The 21,396-nt window shown below is 39.9% G+C and overlaps 1 protein-coding gene across 1 annotated transcript; it reads left to right on the plus strand.

The window, feature by feature from the left end:
* Positions 1–473: 473 nt before the first annotated feature.
* NMUR2 (neuromedin U receptor 2) lies at positions 474–14,754 on the plus strand. Its single transcript, XM_032627690.1, has 4 exons — positions 474–1,319; positions 7,855–7,939; positions 10,238–10,363; positions 13,667–14,754. Exons 1-4 carry the CDS (start codon positions 603–605, stop codon positions 13,975–13,977), a joined length of 1,239 nt encoding a protein of 412 aa, XP_032483581.1. The 5' UTR covers positions 474–602; the 3' UTR covers positions 13,978–14,754.
* Positions 14,755–21,396: the final 6,642 nt, after the last annotated feature.

Below are 21,396 nucleotides of genomic sequence, written 5' to 3' on the forward strand. Positions count from 1 at the left end.
CACAATCAAAACCAAAAAGGCATATTGATCACACTTTCCCCAGGGAGCCCTGAATTGCCAATGGAACAAGATAATTTGAGAAATCTATTGATCTCCCATTTCTGTTATGCCGTACAGGTGACAAGGATCAATGGAGATTTGTACTCTTCTACCCATGACCTTGCGACCTAAATTTGTATTTCCACCCAGATTCCCAAAACTTTGCAAAATGCACAGCTCCGAGTGCCAACACCTTATTTAACTTAGTGTCACCGTCTGTGACAGCTCTGCTTTCCCAGCTCCTGTCAATTCAGAGAAACGTCTCCCCGTCGTCTCCTGCTTCCTGCACAGGAAGCTAGCACGCCCCACCCAGCTTTCCTCTTACTGAGCGTCTGACACACACATTGGCCCACAGCCCGCAGAGGGGCGGGGCTTCTGTCTCGGGGGGCTCTTCAGAAGGGATCTGAGGTCTGAGCAGCCCAACGTTGCTAAAGCACTAGCCCTCTCCCGGCCTCCTTCACTGAGCCTGTGCTTTCCTGCCTGCTTTCTCTCTCTTTTCTGGCTCAGCTTGAGACAGAGGATCATTCCAGAGGAGGCTCAGGTCTTGGATTTTAACGGCAGCGATGGAAAAACATGAGAATGATTCCTGGATCTACCAAAAGGAACTGGAAGATCCATTCAAGAAATACCTGAACAACACTGATGACTACCTAGCTTTGCTCTGCGGGCCTCCACGCAGCCACCTCTTCCTGCCGGTGTCTGCGGTGTATACTCTGATTTTTGTGGTGGGGGTTGCTGGCAATCTCCTGGTGTGCCTGGTGATTCTTCGGCACCAGACTATGAAGACACCCACCAATTACTACCTCTTCAGCTTGGCTGTCTCCGACCTCCTGGTCCTGCTTCTCGGGATGCCCCTGGAAGTCTATGAGATGTGGCGCAACTACCCCTTCCTTTTTGGGCCCGTGGGCTGCTACTTCAAGACGGCCCTCTTTGAGACGGTGTGCTTCGCCTCCGTCCTCAGCATCACCGCGGTCAGCGTGGAGCGGTACGTGGCCATCCTCCACCCGTTCCGCGCCAAGCTGGAGAGCACCCGGCGGCGGGCCCTCCGAATCCTCAGCCTCGTCTGGGGCTTCTCTGTTCTCTTCTCTCTGCCTAACACCAGCATCCATGGCATCGAGCTCCGCTACTTCCCCAATAGGTCCTTCGTCCCGGGCTCTGCCACCTGTACGATCATTAAGCCCATGTGGATCTACAGTTTCATTATCCAGGTCACCTCCTTCCTCTTCTACATCCTCCCCATGACGGTCATCGGTGTCCTCTACTACCTCATGGGGCTCAAAGTGAGTATCCAAGCTGGCTGCAACCGTTATGGCAGCATCCCTTCTTTTTTCTCTTACTCAGAGTTCGGAGAAACATTTAGAACTGGAGAAGTTCAGAATTGGAAGGGAGCATAGAGAAAAATAGGATGAGCTCAGAGGGGAAACTTGGAAGTTAAAGGACTGGATTCAAATTGGACAAACAGTAACCACAACTATAAATCACTTCCTTTAACTCACCTTCCATTGTTCTTCCCTCTACACCTGTGGTTCTCAAACCTAGGTGTTCCTACAAATCACCTGGAAACCTCACTATGGGTACCCATGGGCAGGTCACTCCCTCCAGGAAAATCTGACTCAGTAGGGCTGAGGTTGAGCCTCATTTTAAATAGCACAAGGTAGCTGCCCATGGAGAGACTGTTGCACACCCTGCTGTCTCTTTCCTGCCCTCACCTGCTTTGCCTGCATTGAAATTTTCCTCTGCACCAACTTGGTCTGAGTATAAAATAAACTATCCCTGCCTATTTTATATTCCAAGACAAATATAGTTTTAAAGTCAGACCCTTCTTTGTGGTTGCTTTGATCCTTTGGTTGAAATATCAGATTAAAATGCAAAAATATGGCCTAAGTGAGATCAACCTGGACTTCTTTTCAACAGGTGGAGATTGAGGGACGAGGAATTAAACAGAGTACATAAAATAGATTAGAAGACAGTGTGAATAACAGATAGCTGGAATTAACAGAATATTATTACTTAGTTTGCAACATTTTATAATTAGAGCTTTCTCTCCTGTGCTCATCACGGTAAACCAATTTCTTTCTTTTCTTCTGAATTGTCTGAAACTGTTGTTTTGTTTTGCTTTTGATGAAGTTAGGAGTGAGTCTATATGATTCCTTTCCTGGTATATTCTGCGGCCAAATTCATAGAGATGAAATCTAACTGTGACAGTTTTATACCCATTTAATAGGTAGGTTGTGTAGGAAATAGTCATGAGACCACTTAGACTCCCAGGTCTGAAGCTCACATATAATATGCCTTTAGGCAAAGCCCCTTAATTCTTTCCTGGAGTTAGGTTCTACATTTATAAAATGAAAAGGTTACATCAGATCATATCTAAGTCTCCTGATAGCTCTAACAGCCTGTGATTCCTTAAAAAAGAAAGGAAAGGAAAATCTGTGAGTGGGAGCAATGTGCATTATAAACGAAAGTAAAACAAAGCAGACATCACATTCACATCATACGTACCAAGATGGCTCTGATACCACGTATTGTGTGATAATTAATATACTCCCATCTCAGTGCATCTCTGAGAAAGGTGTGTGTCAGAAATGAGTGTTCCACTGATGGTCCTTTCAAATAAATACTATGCCTAAGCGTCTAAGGAGAAAGAATAGATTTTAAGTACAACAGATGTCTGGACACAGGAGTAAATCTAATCAGGCAGAGTTATGCCAGTCCCCGGGAGGGCTGGCCCCTGTAATTCCCAGAGACAAGTGTCAACCCAGACTAGTTCACAGTCATCATGTCTTTAGAAAGCCCTGTGTATCCAACTGTGGCAGAAGGGACTTCTGCATGATTCCTATGAGAGCCCTATGAGAGATATCCATCCCAAATTTATCAATACCATCTCTTCAAACAGCAAACAATCACTTGCCTTGGATCAATTTAGAGGAAATACTTAACTGTGAATAGGAAACACGTTTCCCCCCCAAGCAATTAAGTGTCACTTTGTTTGGTTGTCATGAATCTACAGCTACCTTGTATCAGGAGCTAAGTGACAGCTCAGACAACGGCTTAGAAACCACCCTAGTTTGCTTTGTGTGTGTAGTGCAACTTACAGCATCCTATTCTCAGGAAGGATGAGGTGTTCCCCAGAGGACACCAGGAAAGGAACTATGGCTTAGAATGTCACTTCTATAGTAACATTTAATTTAAAGATCTCTAGACTGGGAATCAGAAGTAGGCCTTAGTCTGTGGCATTGGTCTCAAGACCTTTGCACCTTTTGCTCTGTTTTTGCCAGAAATGTTCCTTCTGTCTACTACCACAATCGTTTTTGCCTTTCTAACTCCCACTGATCCTTTAAATCATACTTCACTCACACTTCCTCCAGGAAGCTCTCCCTGATTCCCTAACTACCTGGTTCCTCTCTAGGTGCTCATGATTCTTAGCAATTTCCCATCATTGCATTTATCACAATTTATAATTCTATATTTGTGGGTTCCTTAACTTCTTCCTCTCCAACTAGACTGTAAGCTCAATGAATGAGTGAATGAGGCTAAATTATTTCCTTTATCGCTGGACTTCAGCTTCTCTACCTTCAAAATGGGAGACTTGGAAACACTGTCTCAAAAAGCCTTTTTGATCTAAAAGATTTTTGAAGAGATTCAATCAATTCTGAGGAGTACTGATTCTCATGGCAAGTCGAAAGTTATGATTGACTGTGGGCCCCATTGCCTTCAGAAGGCAGAAAACCAAGACTGATGTAGTCCCAGGACCAGGGAAGAAGGAGGGGAGCAATACATATGTTCAAAGTTGAGCAATCAGAGCTGCTTCATCGTTACAGGACACAAGCATCCACCGACCTGCTCTCCAGGGTTCGAACATAATGGAGTTGGGAAACAGGCAATCCCAGGGCAAGTTCCTTCCCACCTGGGAAGCTCTCACCTAGTCCTTGTATCTCCCACATGCAGCATTAAAGCTTGAGCCAAAGAGGATGGATTATGAATTGTAGCAGAATTCAGCCAGGACAAACAGGGTTGGACCGGTTTTTTTTTAAATAAACAGATTTTGTTCAGATTATAGAGATATTTACACAAAAGCTATGATTATATCTTGGCATCCTAAAGCTATATAAATGAATCACAATCTACATAAATGAACAGCTGGTGAAATGATTTTAAGCAGTATAAACAACTGATCAGGATTATACATCAATCTGAATGATAATCAACCTCACGTCTCCCCTTCACCTTTTATCTTACATAAAAATAACTAAAAGGAGTGAGGTAGGAAGGGTTCTGAACTTCCTATAGAGTGATGACCATTTTCCTCTCCTAGTTTTGTAAGTTGACTTTTAAAGTGTTTAGGGGTGGGTGAGAATAATTAATGGACAAATATCTACTCTACCAAACATCTGAAGGGAAATGAAATTATTCAACAAGAAATAAAGCAGCATTTAATATTGGCTAGACAAACTGGATTCTATTCTACTATGTCAACCCCTTCAAATTCTGCTGGAACAATGTAGAATATGCATAAATATTCTGTTTCTGACTCTTCTTCTAGTTGGCTAGTTGTGTCACTGTAACCTAAGGAAGCTGAAATGTGATGATTAATAGACACATAATTTTTCTTTTCAGTGCAAACTGAGCTGTACAAGAAGCCTCTTCATAAAAAGATTGTGTGCACCATTTGCTTGCTGTTTGATTTAAGGAAATTTTTCCCTGGGGTGGAGAAATTCCCAGTGAGAATTGTTAGATCCACCGAAGAAGTGACTAACAGATCTTAAAAATCTTTCTTTGTTCTTGACTATGGACTGGAATCAAATAATGGAATAACTATCTTGTAATAAGGACAAAATTTTTTAAATGGTATGAAATCATTAGAACATAATTGAAAATGAGTTAGGAAGATGTGCAGTTTGATGCATTGCTCTAACCTTCAACACCAGTGGTTTTCTTCTCAGTGTATCTGGATGCTTCTTTGCATTAGCACGAGTTCAGCTTGTGGTGAATGGTACCATGAGAAGGAGAATTTCTAGAAGGGACTCAGTAATACACATGAGTGGGCCTACAGTTACAAATAAATATTTCATAAAAATGCCTTTCAAGTAAACCCAGGCCAATAATCAGAACCACAATATATGAAACTTTTTTTTTCTTTTTGGCCATGCTGTGCAGCTTGCAGGATCTCAGTCCCCCACCCAGGGAATGAACCCGGACCATGGCAGTGAAAGCCCAGAATTCTAACCACTAGGCAACCAGGGAACTCCCAGATTCACAATCTATAACTTACTGAGTATCATGTGCCAGCCATTGAGTTAAGAACTATACCTGCATTATTCTGTTTTACTATTATATTAATAACATCACCTTTAGTTCTCTCCCATTTATTCCTAATAACTGCACAATATTTTCCCCTCTTTCGTTGAAGTTCTAGGTGACTCCGAAGGGTCAAATCTCACAGAACTTTAATCCCTCACTTTCTGAAGACACAGGTATATGTAAAGAACACCAATATATCCAAGAGACAGACGGCCAGTTTTGTTAATCATCCACGTGGATACTTCAGGGCAGTGCAATGCTGAAAGCAACCTGACTCCTAGGAGCTTACGTGTTTGTTAGAGACAGGATATTGACTTGTTGAACTTTGGAGGCAACTATTAATGATCTTTTCTTCCAAGTCTTATTTAATTTTAAATACCTTCTCTAAAATATTCTGTAGGGACTTCCCTGGTGGTGCAGTGGTTAAGAATCCACCTGCCAATGCAGGGGACACGGGTTCGAGCCCTGGTCTGGGAAGATTCCACATGCCGTGGAGCACCTAAGCCCGCGAGCCATAACCACTGAGCACGTGCGCCACAACTACTGAAGCCCGCACACCTAGAGCCCGTGCTCGGCAACAAGAGAAGCCACCGCAATGAGAAGCCCGGGCACTGCAACAAAGAGTAGCCCCCGCTCGCCACAACTAGAGAAAGCCTACATGCAACAATGAAGACCCAATGCAGCCAAAAAGAATAAAATAAATAAATAAATAAATAAATTTATTAAAAATAAATTAATTAAATATTCTGTAAAAATGCCATCTAGCCCAGGAAGCTCACTGCGTCTTAGAGCATTCTGTTCCACTGTTGCACATAACCACACTAATTTCTTCTCTATATTGAATTGAAATATGTCTCCCTATAATTCAATAAATTGATCCTAATCTACCCTGAGACTATATAAAACAGGTTGAATTTTCCTTCCACTGATGGCCTTAGTTTGTCAAGACTTTCTACATTGCTAATGAGGGAACTCCAACTCAATCTGACAAAATATGAAAGAGAGCATAGCCCTGAAAAATCCAGAGGGAGAGGTGGCTCTTGGGGAAGATTAATCCAGTAAGACACACAATGTCATCAAGGACCTAACTTTATTTCTGTTTCTTTGCTCTTCTTTCTATGGTATTGGTTTCAACCTCCAAATCTGCATAGCAGTCCACTGGTGGCTCTAAGCACATTCCTTATGGTGAGGAAAAAAACAAAAAGCTCCCTCTGGTAGTTCCAATAAAAGAGAAATGACACTTTCATTCCTAAACGTATAGGCAAATATCTGAAATCTCATTGGTCTCAATTATCCAATCACTGTGACTGAAGGATAGCAGCTAAGTTATCTAGGACCTAAACCTGTATCTGCAGATGGGATCATTCCCACCCAAATTAATGACTGTGAAATGGAGAAGGAGTAAATCCACTAGGAAAATCAGGGGCACGATTGGTAAGAGAAGAGGAGAATAAATGCTGGAGAACCAATCAGCAAATAAATACTATATTATCCTCTAGATATATGATGGTAGTTTATCATGAGACCTTAAAGCTTTTTTTATCTGGCTATCACCACAAATTAGAAACATATTAATTAAAGAGAAAAAATTCACAACTAGATGAATGATGTAGATCTTCAGTGGTATGTGAGTTCAGAGAAAGGAGAGGACAATGGGCTACAGCGGCCACAAGTAGGTGGAACTTGAACTGGGCAAGAGAGATTGCATGTACAGGAAATGTTAATATTTGAAATTTTCAGATGCTACTTTAAGGATCACCATATCTTCCAACAAGGAGGAGTATATTTTAACATCTAAACTCAGAAACACATATACCCTTATGGGTAATATTTGTAAAGCAGAGTTTCCCAAATTGTGCTTCTCAAGATGGTACCAGGTGTTCCACTGAAATGGGTTAGGAAGGGTATTGTTTAGTCAAAGAAGCACTATCCCCTTTGAGGGTGGGAGATGTGGGATGTGCAAGGTAGGAGGGGAGGAAAGGTGATACACTGTCCCCCATGGAAATGTGTAATGTCCATTAGCACTTTAAGGCTCTGAGAAGACCCAAAATAAAAACTATAGACTTCATGAAGCAGAAATAATACCTGTTTTTGTTTTCTACTGCCTACCCACCACATGGCAGAGGGATGTCATTCTAAAAGATGTCTAATAATTATTGAATAAATGAATGGGTGAATGAAAAAGCCTATCTAACATTTTTTAACTTCAGAATTTCTTAGTTTTCAAGGAATATCTATTAATATGCTACAAAACTAGGGTTCTACAGAGTAGCACAGGATAAATGGTTGCCTAGAACTTGGCCACAACCATCTATCCAGTTGAGTTAGGTGACCTTGATCCAACTCCACCTCCAACCTACGGTTAAACATATTCTTACATGTTAACAAATTCTCACATTTCTTTAAGTCCAGTTTTTTTGTCTGCAAAATGAGTGTTAGAGTCACACTTCTCTGCTCTTAATGGGAGGAAAAAATGTTTCCCTTTCTTTATATCTCTCTGCATTTCTCTTGCAGCTAAAGAAAGACCAACCCCTTGAAGCAGATGAAGTAACGGCAAATATTCAAAGACCATCCAGAAAATCAGTCACTAAAATGCTGTGTGAGTCCTCCGTTTTGTATTTTGCTTGTTTGTTAAAGCAAAGGAGTTATATTGATCAAGTGCTGCTGGGATCTGGATCAAAATTCTCCTGAAACGTAGCGTCATGTTCTGACCTTCCGTGGCTTACTCAAGCATCTAGGACCTGTCTATTTTGTTCCATTTCGGTTTTTAAACCTCAGAATAACACACTAAATTGCAACCATTGTAATACACTCTGTTCAACGCTTGGTAAACCATGTCCACTCTAAGAGCCTTTAAGTATCTCTTTTCCCCCCTAAAATGAGCAGGTGGTTCTTATCGATTTTGTGTTATGGGTTTCTTTAAAAATATCGTGGAGACAGTGAATTCTCCACTCAGAAAGTGTACGAACGAACATATATCAAATGCTTTACAATCCATTTCAGGGGGCTCCTGAGCCCCCTGGTACCCAAGATCGGACCCCATGGGATCTTTTACTTCCAGAATAAGGACAGCTGGCTAAGAACCCTTCTAAGTAGTCATTCCTCTTATGACATTGTATGATTTTATATAAACGGTACACTCTTTTACATAGATAAGATATTTTAAAACACGTCCAGGCACTGATCCACACTCTCCCAAAAGAATGTTATAAAAATATATGATCCAACTGGTCTAATGAGATACCAATCAATTAGAGAAAGGAGGTTTATAATACACTTTCCAAGTCACAGAGTGAAATTTGGAAGAAACAAATCCTCCAGGCGAATATGCATATGAAACACTCACTGTAACTACGTGATGTCTATGAACCAAAAAAAAAAACAAACCCCGAAACCTGTGAGGTCACTGTATGTCTTTTCAACTCTACTAATCACCTTCTTGAAATTTTTTAGCCCCTGTTAGCACCTGACTTTCCCTACTAAGAAATCTAGTGTCTTCAATATTTCTCCCCATTTCTCTTTGATCATAATCTCTCTGATCATAATCTCTCACAAAAGGACTTGAAGTGTACTCACATTAAAGTCACAATGATAAAATATACTGTGAACTATTTGCCTTTGGGGGCAGAGAGTTTAATTATAACACGAATTAAATTTTTAACTAGAGGGAATTGTAGGCAGTAGTAAGCAGATTCGGGGCTTTTTCTTGGGAGGTGAATTCAGAAGAATCTTCCAGGTATTCCTGAAACCACATCATGCAGGCAGACAACTTACTCTGAGTATTTTAATGCCAACAGGAAACATATGTACCACTTACTATGGAAAACATCAAATGTGCTCTTGAGTACAGAGAATTGTAAAATGAACACCAAAATACCCATCACCCAGCTTTAAAAGTTATCAGCTCATAGCTCATCTTGTTTCCTCTATATCCCTATCTCTCCTTTAGCCCCTACTAGATTATTCTGAGGTAAATCTCAAGCCTCGAGAGGAGAGGAGAGGAGGGGAGGGGAGGGGAGGGGAGGGGAGGGGAGGGGAGGGGAGGAGAGGAGAGGAGAGGAGAAGAGAGGAGGGGAGAGGAAAGGAAAGGAAAGTATTTTACAACTTCAGGAGAGAAGAAAACATACATGTTTATTTTTCTGGAGAATAAATTCCCCTTAGAGAAACTATGGTAGCACCAATCTCTGTCTTGGGAGCTGAAAATAAGAAACTGGAAGGTGCAACTTCCTGTAAATCTGTAATCATTTCAAAATAGATGTAAAAACAAACATAAAGGAAGTGGAAGGAATTCTGTGCTCTAGAAATTTATAATGTAACAGACACACCCCCATCCCAATCTTAAAATGCTTGTATTATGCTCATGGTTGTTCCACCTTTCTCTTTCCCCTGACGCCTTACAGAATTTTAAATGATTAAAATCATAGAAACTTCTAATTTTTTACTAGAAAAACAAGATAAATTCATACTATACTTCATAGTTTGTTATTAATCTATAACTTTAAAGAACACCAAATTGCTTGAACACAATCATTTTACTTATAAATCCAGTTTACATGATTCCAACAGTCTACCTGCAACATAATTTATCTTCCACAATAGAATGTTTTCAGAACTTTGAATACATTCAATACTATTCTAAATATCCTGAAGGAAACTTACATTACACAAGAAATCTTTTACAACCATATGGAAAACTGATTCTCAATCCTACAAAATCCATTCTTATGTTTACATTTTCTACGTAGAGTCCCTTTAGGATCTAGTTGGCCTTTAGCAATTATAACTTAACAAAGATGGAGGGGAAATGCTAGAAGGGATGGATGAACTCAGTGTGGGCACTGTATACCTATTCTTGCTTTGACTGCCTTTTACTCTCCCCTTCATCATCCTTTTCCAGTTGTCTTGGTCTTAGTGTTTGCTATCTGTTGGGCCCCATTCCACATTGATCGGCTCTTCTTCAGCTTTGTGGAGGAGTGGACTGAATCCCTGGCTGCTGTGTTCAATCTCATCCATGTGGTATCAGGTAAAATTTAGCTCGTTTGGGTGTACCACAGGCGTCCAGGTAACTGCAGCTTCTTCATCTTGCTTAGAGCAGTAGGTTCTATCTGTATATACCAACTTATCATGGGGATCTGCCATACTGTAATGAAGACACTTGATTTTTATTTTATTTATGTATTGATTAGGTATGTTACAGGTTCAAAAGAAATACACCTTATTACTATTTGAGACACTACTTTATGAAAGACCTCAACTCTAAGCTTGATGATTACAGCAGGAAAATGGTCAAAGGAATGATTCCTTTGGTTCTCTTTCAATGGCCATATGATTTAATTGGTTCTTATTTATTAAACATCCATGTCCCTGAAATCCTGTATTGTCTTCAGCAAGTGTTAGACCCTCATGAAAGCCAGCCAAAGGGTATTCATGGGGCCTCAAGGTCTGCTTTTAGGCTACTTTAATGCTGCTTGTTAAGGACACCATAGAATATGAGAGAGAGTGGTTGAAAGGTTACTAAATCAGAGGACCTGGATTTGCATCTCAATACCACCATTTATATTCTGAATGATACGCAGAATATGGATTCCTTCTTGCCAAAGTTTCCTCAACTGTAAGGTGGCAATAATGCCTGCTCTATATACAACACAGGCTGATGGTAAGAAGCAAATAAGATAATAGCTATTGAAGAACTTTTTAAGCTGTAAAATGCTATAGCCTATCTTCTACAACCATCACAAGTTTGTAAAGTAGATATCATCATCAACATTTTATGGTTAAGAAACAGTTCTACAAAGAAGAAATGACTTGTCCAAAGACACTCAGTTGGCAAATGGTAAAAACAAGGTTCAAGCCTGAGTCACCTAACTTCAAGTTCAGGGTTCTTTCCTCTAAAATGGAGCACTGCTAGTCACTGGACGGTCCTATGGGCTCTTTATCAAAGACATCATTAAGGAAGAAAGATAAGATCAATTTATGCAAGTTAAGCTCCAGATGTGCACAGAACAAAAACAATAGCATTCAAATGTATACTGAATACCATATATATTATCTATTTTCTACAACCATCTTTTTTGTACTCAGCAGGGCTTGTGTACAGTTTATACCTGGACATTAGGACTTTTCCTCCATGTTAAACTATTTATTGTTCTGGACAAAAAATCAAAAATGCTTATGGCTCTGATCTCTGTGGTTAGTCTTAGAAAATGGGAGTGTTCAAATAATATATACACTACTATATATAAAATAGATAACAAATAAGGACCTCCTGTAGAGCACAAGGAATTCTACTCAATACTAGAGTGGATATATGTATATGTATAACTCATTCACTTTGTTGCACACCTGAAACTAACACAACATTGTAAATCAACTCTAATAAAAATTTTTTTAAATAAAATAAATTATTCTTTAAAAAAATTGGAAAACACAAGATCACATGAGGCTTGATCTACACTTCTCCAGAGGCATCAAGACAACCATTTTAAGACTCACAAGTTGTTCATTTACAATAACATTTTCCTGTTAAGATGTAATTTCTCCCTTCCCCACCTTGCCAACCAGATGATGTCTAAACCTCTTAAATGCTACCCCAGAAATGGCCCCAACTTGCCTTTTGACCCTCAAGTTATAGCATTTTCATTCATAAACCATGTATTGAATGCTCGTCAAACTGGTGAGTTAGGGATTTCTGCACATTCTGCATTATTCTTGCACAATAATCTTTCTCTAGCACACTGGTGCACGCTAAGCCTTCTACTTGCAGCACTCTCTCCTCTCTTCCCCAATATCTCCTACCCATTTCATGGTCTCGCGAGAGTCCAATCACCGCCACTAAGTTTGTCATGACCATTAGGGTTCTTGTGTTTATGCCATCATGTGGATTTCCATAGCATGACTGTTGGTGTCACATATTTTGCTCTTTTCTTAACGGATACTGTTTGGTACCATCCTTTTGTTAATTACTGAAATTAGGCATAAATCTTGTTCTGCAATACTATTCCAAGTTCTTGGAGAACAAAGTCTAAATGCACTACCTTCCAATGTGCCTCAAAGTCGTATAATGAGTTCAAGCAGTATTTATTTATTTATTATTATTTTTTTTTTGCGGTATGCGGGCCTCTCACTGTTGTGGCCTCTCACGTTGCGGAGCACAGGCTCTGGACGCGAAGGCTCAGCGGCCATGGCTCACGGGCCCAGCCGCTCCGCGGCATGTGGGATCTTCCCGGACCGGGGCACGAACCCGTGTCCCCTGCATCGGCAGGCGGACTCTCAACCACTGCGCCACCAGGGAATCCCAGTATTTCTTTATTGAACAAATTAACAGTCTATAGAAATATTACCGTCCTACACTCCTCCCTGCCCAGTTCTGTCCACAGGGCATATGGCACTCTGAATGTCCTGAACTATATAAACGAGGACAACAATGAATGTGTTGAGGACAACACCTACCACTTGTTTTATATTCTTATTCTCAGCCCTTCTGTAGACAGTAACTCAATTTAATCCTCACAATAATCCAGGGAGGTGAGTTAAAAAGGTATTATCATTCCCATTTTACAGAGAAAAAGAAACTGAAGTGCCAGTTCTGTCCAGGCTCACAGAATAAGCAAAGGCCAAGATCAGAAACTAAGTCCTCTGATTCTCAACCTTAGGCTCCCCTTGGGCCTTGCGAAAATAGAATAGGATATGGTAATAAAGGAAAAGTGAATACCAACCAAGAAAATGGCAGTGTGCAAGACATTTGGTGGAGAAAACAAATGGAAAAATACAAATATTCAATAAGGTTGGAAATAAGGTGGGAAGAACCATCAAGGGGAAAGGCTAGGTAGGGAAAAGACATTGGGGAATACTTCTTTCAAGAGATACTTAGCATTTTAAGAAGTCTCAGCAGAGACTATGCCTTGACTGATTTACTATTCCTCCATTACTTGCAGTTTCAAATTATAGATTTAAGCAAAACTCCAATGAGATAAAAAGAAATCTCTCTTTCCTCTGATACTTAAGCATCTCTCGTTAATGCTATGGGAACATGTTCCTTGATTAAACAAGTGGGGATCAAAGGAAGTTGCCAAACATCTCAGAGAGATCCCATGCCAGCCTCAATTTTTCCAAGACTCTTTAATCTTTCTGGGTTTGATTCCTAAGTACACAGGTGGTAGATCTGTTCAGAGCATTTTGTATTCTCAATTAGAGTCTTATGTATATTATCACTTCCAAACGAGGCAATCAAAGGGATTCAAGACCTTTGTTAAATATTTATGCTTCTCCCTGTCATACCTCTCCCCCAATTTCTCCTTGGCATGTCTCTTAATCCCCTGCATTCCAGGTGTCCTCTTCTACCTGAGCTCAGCTGTCAACCCCATTATCTACAACCTACTCTCTCGCCGCTTCCGAGCAGCATTCCGGAATGTGATCACTCCTTCCTGCAAACAGCGGCACTCCCAGAACCACCCACAGGGGCCATCTGTGCAACAGAACATCAGGAAGATGTTCTTCCTGATGTCAGAATGTCACCTTGTGGAGCTGACCGAAGATGTGGGTCCCCAGTTCCCTTGTCAGCTGTCCATCTGCAGCTCTCATTTCCCCACAGCCCTCTGTGCTGGACAGGCACTAAGAAAGGAACTCTCAAAGAGCTGACATTCCTCTATGGCTCCACACTAGAGGGAGGGACATCCCATAATTTATGCCTTCCTATATGATATTAAGGAGGTAAAATGACCCTTAGAACTTATATATATCCAATTCTAGCTTTTTTTTTAACAAATGTGAAAATTGCTATTTAAATCTAAAACCCAGAACCTCCTGATTTTTAGTTAGCTTTCCACTATCTTAACTGCTTCATGCCCCTTTATTAGTTCATGAAAAGAACATGACTAGCATAGCATGGCACCTATACTTTGAGCCATTTCCACTATTGGGAATGGTTTGTCCTGTTACTCACACTCTGAATCAGGCTGTCTTTCTTACAACCAGTGGTTTCTGTGAGACACAGAGGGAGACACGGAGAAGCTGTTTATATGATTTGAGGGGTCCACGCCAGTCCTTCCATAGCAAGCTATTTACCCTACTGCCTCATATTGTGCCATTATAATGTGATTCCTTGGAGTCCTGAAGCCTTTGACTTTAAGAGTCCTCCTGATAACACAGGAATGCTCCTCAGAACTATTATTCCCACCTGTTCCAATCCCCAAGTCATTACCAGACATTCCTCACCAGGGGTGGAATTAGATACAAGTTCCACTTAGAGAAGAATGGGAAGAGGGAGAAGGCTATGGTGGAAGGTCCAAAGAATCAAACCATACCAAACATAAACTTAGTTGTTTCATAATTTGGTCTAGACTTGGATTTCTAAGAACTTACGCCATAAGCAGACAGAGGTACGTCTACTGTCTCAGAACAGAGACAAGTCAAATGGTGACTACTGGTCTCAAACCCATGACTTCCCCCTACTCAATCCTTCATTACCTCTATAACACTGTCACTCACATAATATGGGTAAAATCTACCTTCCAGACTCACCTTCCATTGTATCATCACAAATACTATATATTTCTACTCAAATTGAATTACTTGCTCATATGAAAACACACCCTAGTTTCCCCAGCTGCATATATATGTTTCTAGAATGCCTTCTATATTTCCATTCTCCGTCTGATGAGATCCTACCCATTCTTCAATGGCCAGCTCAAAGCGGTACCTCTTCCATGAAACCATGCTTGATTTATTCAAATAGAAGTGACTATCTGACTTTTCTATCAGTTCATGTCTCTTAAGCTCTTTCTTCACACTGCTCTGTATTTCCATGATTTATATTCTTGCTTTGCCAGAATGTAAATTTGTCAAAGGCATGAAGTAGCCTGTGTTCCTTTCTGCTGTTACTGGAATCCTGACAATATATCGATCACAATGGTAGATGTTCAATAAATATGTGATGAGTTGTCTCACATTCCAATGTACTGAGCCAAATAAACAGCTCCAAATGAAACCGTGTTAAAGAGCTGAAAGACTAAGATTCTGTTTCTGACAGGGTCATCTGACTTTCAGTTGGCCGTTTAATGAGCCATGATTGTAACGGCATGCCTGCTGTGCTTACCACGTGAGAAGGCTCTTCTCAGCCCCAGGCTTTACTGATGCTGAAACATGCAAACTCTAGCTTTTAGTCTCTGAATTCTCCCCAAGTTGAAAGAACCATTCTACTAAAAAATGAGAATAGTGGTCTCTTGACATCATTTCCTAACTGAACAGTCATCGTCAAAGTGATTCAATATATTTTTTAAATCGCTTAGCTAATTATAAGCCAACTTTAAGGAATCTGAATTCTTAGTGATGGTTTATGTTGGTGAGCAGAAATTCTCTGGTCACTTAAGAATTAAGTTGAAAAGACTCAACAAAACAAAACCCTCAAAAATGGAGGAGAAATGAGTTTCCTTCTTGCCTATTGAACGTCTAGTATGATTATTCTCATCAACGTCAACTCCAAATGACCAGGGCTAAAAATATTGCTGTTGTGGCTGGATGGACAGAAAATGAATCAACACTAAAACTGAAGCTAGTAATTTGGTTGCTTCATTAAAACTTTGGTCTCTTTTTTTCTCCTTGTTTATCTTTTCTCTCTTAAACATTTATATCCAAAATATTATCATTAATTCTTTCATTCAACAAATTTTCAGAACCCATTAGGTAATGTGCATGTGGCATCACCTGGCCTTTAAATTATACATATAATAGAAGAAATGATTATTTTTGAAAATCATTACAAAATTAATTGTTTAAATCTAATTGTGAAGTGTGCCACAAAATCCATATACAAGTACTATGGGACTATGTAAAAAAGGTGTTTGAGGGCTTCCCTGGTGGCGCAGTGGTTGAGAGTCCGCCTGCCAATGCAGGGGACGCGGGTTTGCGTCCCGGTCCGGGAAGATCCCACATGCGCGGAGCGGCTGGGCCCGTGAGCCATGGCCGCTGAGCCTGCGCGTCCGGAGCCTGTGCTCCGCAACGGGAGAGGCCGCAACAGTGAGAGGCCCTCGTATCGCAAAAAAAAAAAAAAAAAGGTGTTTGACCAAGTCAGAGGGCAATAGGTTTAATTAAGCCTAGCACTAGAAAAGGGAGAAAAAAGTGTTAATTTTGTCTATATAGACATACATACACATACACATATGTACATATAGGAAGCTTGTATTTAAAAAATGAAGATTGAAATATCACAAGTCCTAGAGTTAGCTTATATAATAGTTCACACAAAATTAGTAGAATAAAGGGAGAAACTAAAACTAAATTGTTCAATGTTACTCAACTGAACTCAGTAATGGACCACATCATCTCCTCTTGAATTCCCTGTGATCACTGAATTTTAGAATAATGACAGAAGAGGCCAGATAGTAAACATGATTAATAAAGTATTGGTAATTTAACTTTTCTGCAACGCAATGGTGATTTTGAGCTCTCTAGTCATTCACAAACTTAGTGAACTGAAGCAATGAAATTCACAATGTGGCTTGCCAAAATAGTTTGGCCCAAAGAGATAGCAGAGATTATTAATCTGAGACCCATGGACAAGTATCAGAGGTAGAAGAATCCCCTGAAATCATATTCATAATTCTTAGTGTGTACTTTATTTTTAGAGAAGGTTTATAGCTTTGATTAGCACCTCTAAGTAGTCTATGACTTAAATTATTAGAATCATATTCTAAAGGGCCCTTAACAGTCTTACATAAAGACACTCTCTTAATGTATGAGTTATAGTTGAATGAAAGCACTGCAGGATAATTAAAAAGCATCGTTATTCTACATAATAGTGCAGTATGTATAAGAACGAACTGTTTAGTGGTATGCTGGCTTGGACTGGCTTGCAAAAGTTTATTATTACATATTTAGGAATTTTGAAGGGCTGTTGTCAAATGATTGGTAGCTTGAAATCAGCCTCAGTGGAAATATTTGCACCATAGAAATTGGTAAACACTGCCCATCACAGAGCTGGCTTATCAGCACATGACTATCTATCAATATGCTGGCAATCTGCCATCCTGCTGGAATACATGTGATTTGTTTGTAGATTAAATCCCCTATAGCACCATTATAATTACAGACCACTTAAAGCTGCAGTTAACTCATTGAAAAAAAGTCAATGGACCAGATTTTGACCAAAGAGGTAAGAGATAAAATAAGCTAAAGCATACTAATTATGACATGAAAGCCTCTTCAGCATTTCACAAGTAACCTAGAGTGGAAGAATTACCCTTGGATGCTGTCCATTAATATTAGCACAGAAAATAGCAACAGATCTACTTTTCTTCCCTATACATCTGTTTTTAAATATCCCAACGGGTTCACTGTAAAAAGATGCAAAATTTCCACATTCTCTCTACTTGGCTGGAGACCTCATTTTTTAAGTATGTGGAAAGGTACTATATAAACATTGTAAGGAAGCTGAAGCTTGTCCAGGTTTATGCAAGCCAAGTGAAGGTTCAGTTCATCTAAACAATCTATTCCTCCCCTTTTTTTCATCCCTTTAAATCATTACATCACATTTAAACTCTACATTAGATATACATATATGTTATACTTTGGAAATATTTTCTAGGTAATGTCAACATTCGAAAGTTTTAACTAACCTAACACAGCCTAGAAATTGTTGCATATACTCAAATTATACTATTGCCCATGAAATATACACACTGTGAAAAAATATATACACTGTGAATTTAGAAGGCTAGAATGGTTAGACTGAGCTGGTTTAAAAAAAAAATTCAAAAAGAAAAGCACTTCATTCATTTCAAAAACCTGAAATTACTTTTATGTTAAGAAGCCCACGTTAATGCACGATAAGAATGTTTTGTTAGTAAAAAGATATTTTGAAAATATGTCTTAATAAGGCTTGGGTAAACCTTGCTTATTTAAATATATCAACAGAAGGAATATCATAATTTCATGCTTCCCTCCGTAAACACTGAAAATTTTAATACTGATCCTAACTTAGTTACCAATTCTTTAACAATAGGAACTGAAATGTTTTACTTCATAACATCCATTTGTACTCTTAGCTCAGTAAGTTCTCACAGCTTCACTAACAGGAAGGTATTGCTATTATCCCCCCTTTACGGTTGACAAAATAAGACTTAGCCTCACTTTACGCTTGGGAAAATAGACAAGCAAGCACAAAGTCTGAGTGAGACACACAACAGTAAGTGTTTACACCTCACTCGTGTATCTGCAGGGTAGCTGGGCTGGCTCCACTCCAACTGAGGCTGGGGCACTGATGGGGACCCAGTGGCCACCTGGAGTATGTGCTTCTCATGGCAAGCAAGTCACATGGCCAATCCCAAAGTTAGGGGGCCCAGCAGTACACTCCAATCGCCATGAGGTCCTCGCCCCACCAAGGGTGGGAGGTAGAACACTACCAGAGGGAGCGAAATGTTGGGACTAAGGATACACGTCTAGTAAGCAGCACAGTGTGTATGAACCCAGAACTATCTGACTCCAATGCCTGAGTTCCCCCATTTCGCTACACTGATTCCACATGGGACTCTATTTCATCAACATAGCTGAAAAAGCTTCTCAGTTTAATGTCATCCCCAAATATTACCTCTTCATTGACTTCCCACTAAATCACTAATACAGATGGGAGAGCAAACACAGAAGTCAAGAGCATGAGTACTGGAGCCAGATGCCCGCATTCAAATCCTGGCGGTAAGATGGTTAGTTGTGTGACCTTGGGCAGGTTACCTAATCTCTCTGTGGCCCAGTTTCCCTGTCCGTAAAATGGACATAATGACAGCATCTATATCAGAGTGGTGACATAAGGATTAAATAAGTTAATATATGATTTGTAACACTCTTAGGACAGTGTCTGGCACCTAGGAAATGCTGTAATGAGAGTGGGAAAATGATACATAGGAATGGGAACATGTGTTTCATGAAGATATATGTTTTTTAAAACCATTTCATTTTGTTTACACTTTTTAGAAGCTTACTCTATTTGGCAGCATTCAAATGTAAGATGATTTAAAGGAGCTCTACACCAAGAAATGTGTCAGGTGTTTTTTTTGTAGACATTTCCGCCAGATAAACTGCCCAAAACGTCATCACCAACTACTAAGATTTCATTAATAATGAAGGCACAAGTATGTATTAAAGACTGTTTCTGTGTTATATGAAAGATTAATCAATATTATGACAGGGCAGTCAGCAAAACCACAGGTACCCAGGCTGCTAAGGATGGCCATGCATAGTAATTGTTTCTGAAGACCTTCAGCCTGTCTTCATCTAGGGAATTAAATATCTGATTTTTGGCTTTCAGAATTAGAAGACAGGGTTAAGGCTCCAGCTAATGTCATAGTTCTAGCATAAACACCAAGCTCAGAGATGAATACCAAGGAGACAAGCCACTGGGTATTAACTGTTACACTATTTCTGGTACATGTAGAAAAGGATATTTAGCTGTATCCCCGATCCTCAATATCGAATTTACATCATATATGGCTATTTTATTGAACACTTACTAGGAGACAGATACTAGGCCATGTGCTTGACATCTGCATCAAGTAAATCTTATAACAATCCCCATTTGACACATGAGATAACTGAGGCTTGACAAAGATAACTGAGCTGCCATTCATACAAACAAACAAGTGGAAGGGCCAGGAGTCAAAGGCAGGAAGACTGACCTGGAAACTTATTAACTGCTCTACATCTGTACTCTATACCGTGCCCCACCCCAGGAAATACTAAATACATATCAAGGGGCAGATACTGAGCTAGATATAAAAACACAAGGAATGAATAACAAATAAGTCCTTATCCTCAACCTACTGAATCTATGGTTATTCAAAGTTACTGACTGAAAGGAAATTTATATTCATTTTTCATTATATATTCTCAGCTCCACCCCTGACTGAATGGAAACATGTAGCCAGCTTTAAACTCCTGTATAACTTATGAAATTTATAAAAATTTAGAACATGGAGGCTTCGAGATCATCTAACCCAACATTTCTTTCATATATCCATAATACTTATTGAGACTCTTCCAGCTATTGTACTAAGAGCTTTATATTTATTATCCGACTTAACCTTGCCAACAATCCTAAGAGATGAATAAACGAAAAACACATTGAAACAGAGAAGTTAAGTGACTTGCCCAGGGTCACACAACTAATAATTGTTGAAGATGAGGTTTAACCCAGTTCTAGGTCTAGACCTCCAGCTCTGAGCTACAAATCTATACCACCTGCCTAAAGCAAGAAAAAGAAAGGTGGCTTGTCTGAGATAAAACAGTGAGTGACAGGGCTGATATCAGGACTGATTTTCCCTCACTCTAGTCCATGACTCCTCCCATATCTCACTACATTTGAATGAATGGGAAGAACCCACAGCCTGAATAATTCAGAAAATAAGGCATCATCTAAAAACAGCATAATTCTTAAACTTATAATATTGGTCTTTGGATCCCATTAAAGAGGATTTCATCAATAGGTTTATATCTATTTGATTAGCTATAAAATTAGTTTGTATTCCCTACATACAGACCAATTCTTGACAGCAGCTTGTAGCTTTAAAACATGGCTAGGTAAAAAAACCAACCAAACAAACAAAAAAACATGGCTAGGTAACTGTTACATGGTTCACGCTAAGACTTACAAAAAAAAAGGAAGAAGAATCTAAATCACACTTTGACTCAAACTGAAGAAATGTCTAAGAATCTAGGTTAAATCTGTCCCCTGTGATTTTTATTTACTGGAGCTGTCATTGCATTGTGGTATAAAATGAAATAAATATTCCACCAGACACTTGTTAAAAATGGCAAGAAAGACTTTCAAGACTATTGTAATAAGGGATAGAGGCTATTGCAATGGAGGGGAAAGACTGAACTCAAATACAAGAGGACCACGTGAGGATTTACGGACAAAGACCAGGGTGAGGAAGTGGATATAAAATTGCTAAGAGAGGGCTTCCCTGGTGGCGTAGTGGTTGGGAGTCCACCTGCCGATGCAGGGGACACGGGTTCGTGCCCCGGTCCGGGAAGATGCCGCAGAGCGGCTGGGCCCGTGAGCCACGGCCG

This window comes from Phocoena sinus, chromosome 3 (genome assembly GCF_008692025.1).
Source record: "Phocoena sinus isolate mPhoSin1 chromosome 3, mPhoSin1.pri, whole genome shotgun sequence".
NCBI lineage: Eukaryota > Metazoa > Chordata > Mammalia > Artiodactyla > Phocoenidae > Phocoena > Phocoena sinus.

Bases quoted from the DNA above. Each gene is read 5' to 3' on its own strand.
- NMUR2 (XM_032627690.1), top strand. From the start codon at position 603: ATGGAAAAACATGAGAATGATTCCTGGATCTACCAAAAGGAACTGGAA. The intron at 1,320-7,854 runs GTGAGTATCCAA...TTTCTCTTGCAG, and splicing joins ACTACCTCATGGGGCTCAAA to CTAAAGAAAGACCAACCCCT. The intron at 10,364-13,666 runs GTAAAATTTAGC...CCTGCATTCCAG, and splicing joins TCTCATCCATGTGGTATCAG to GTGTCCTCTTCTACCTGAGC.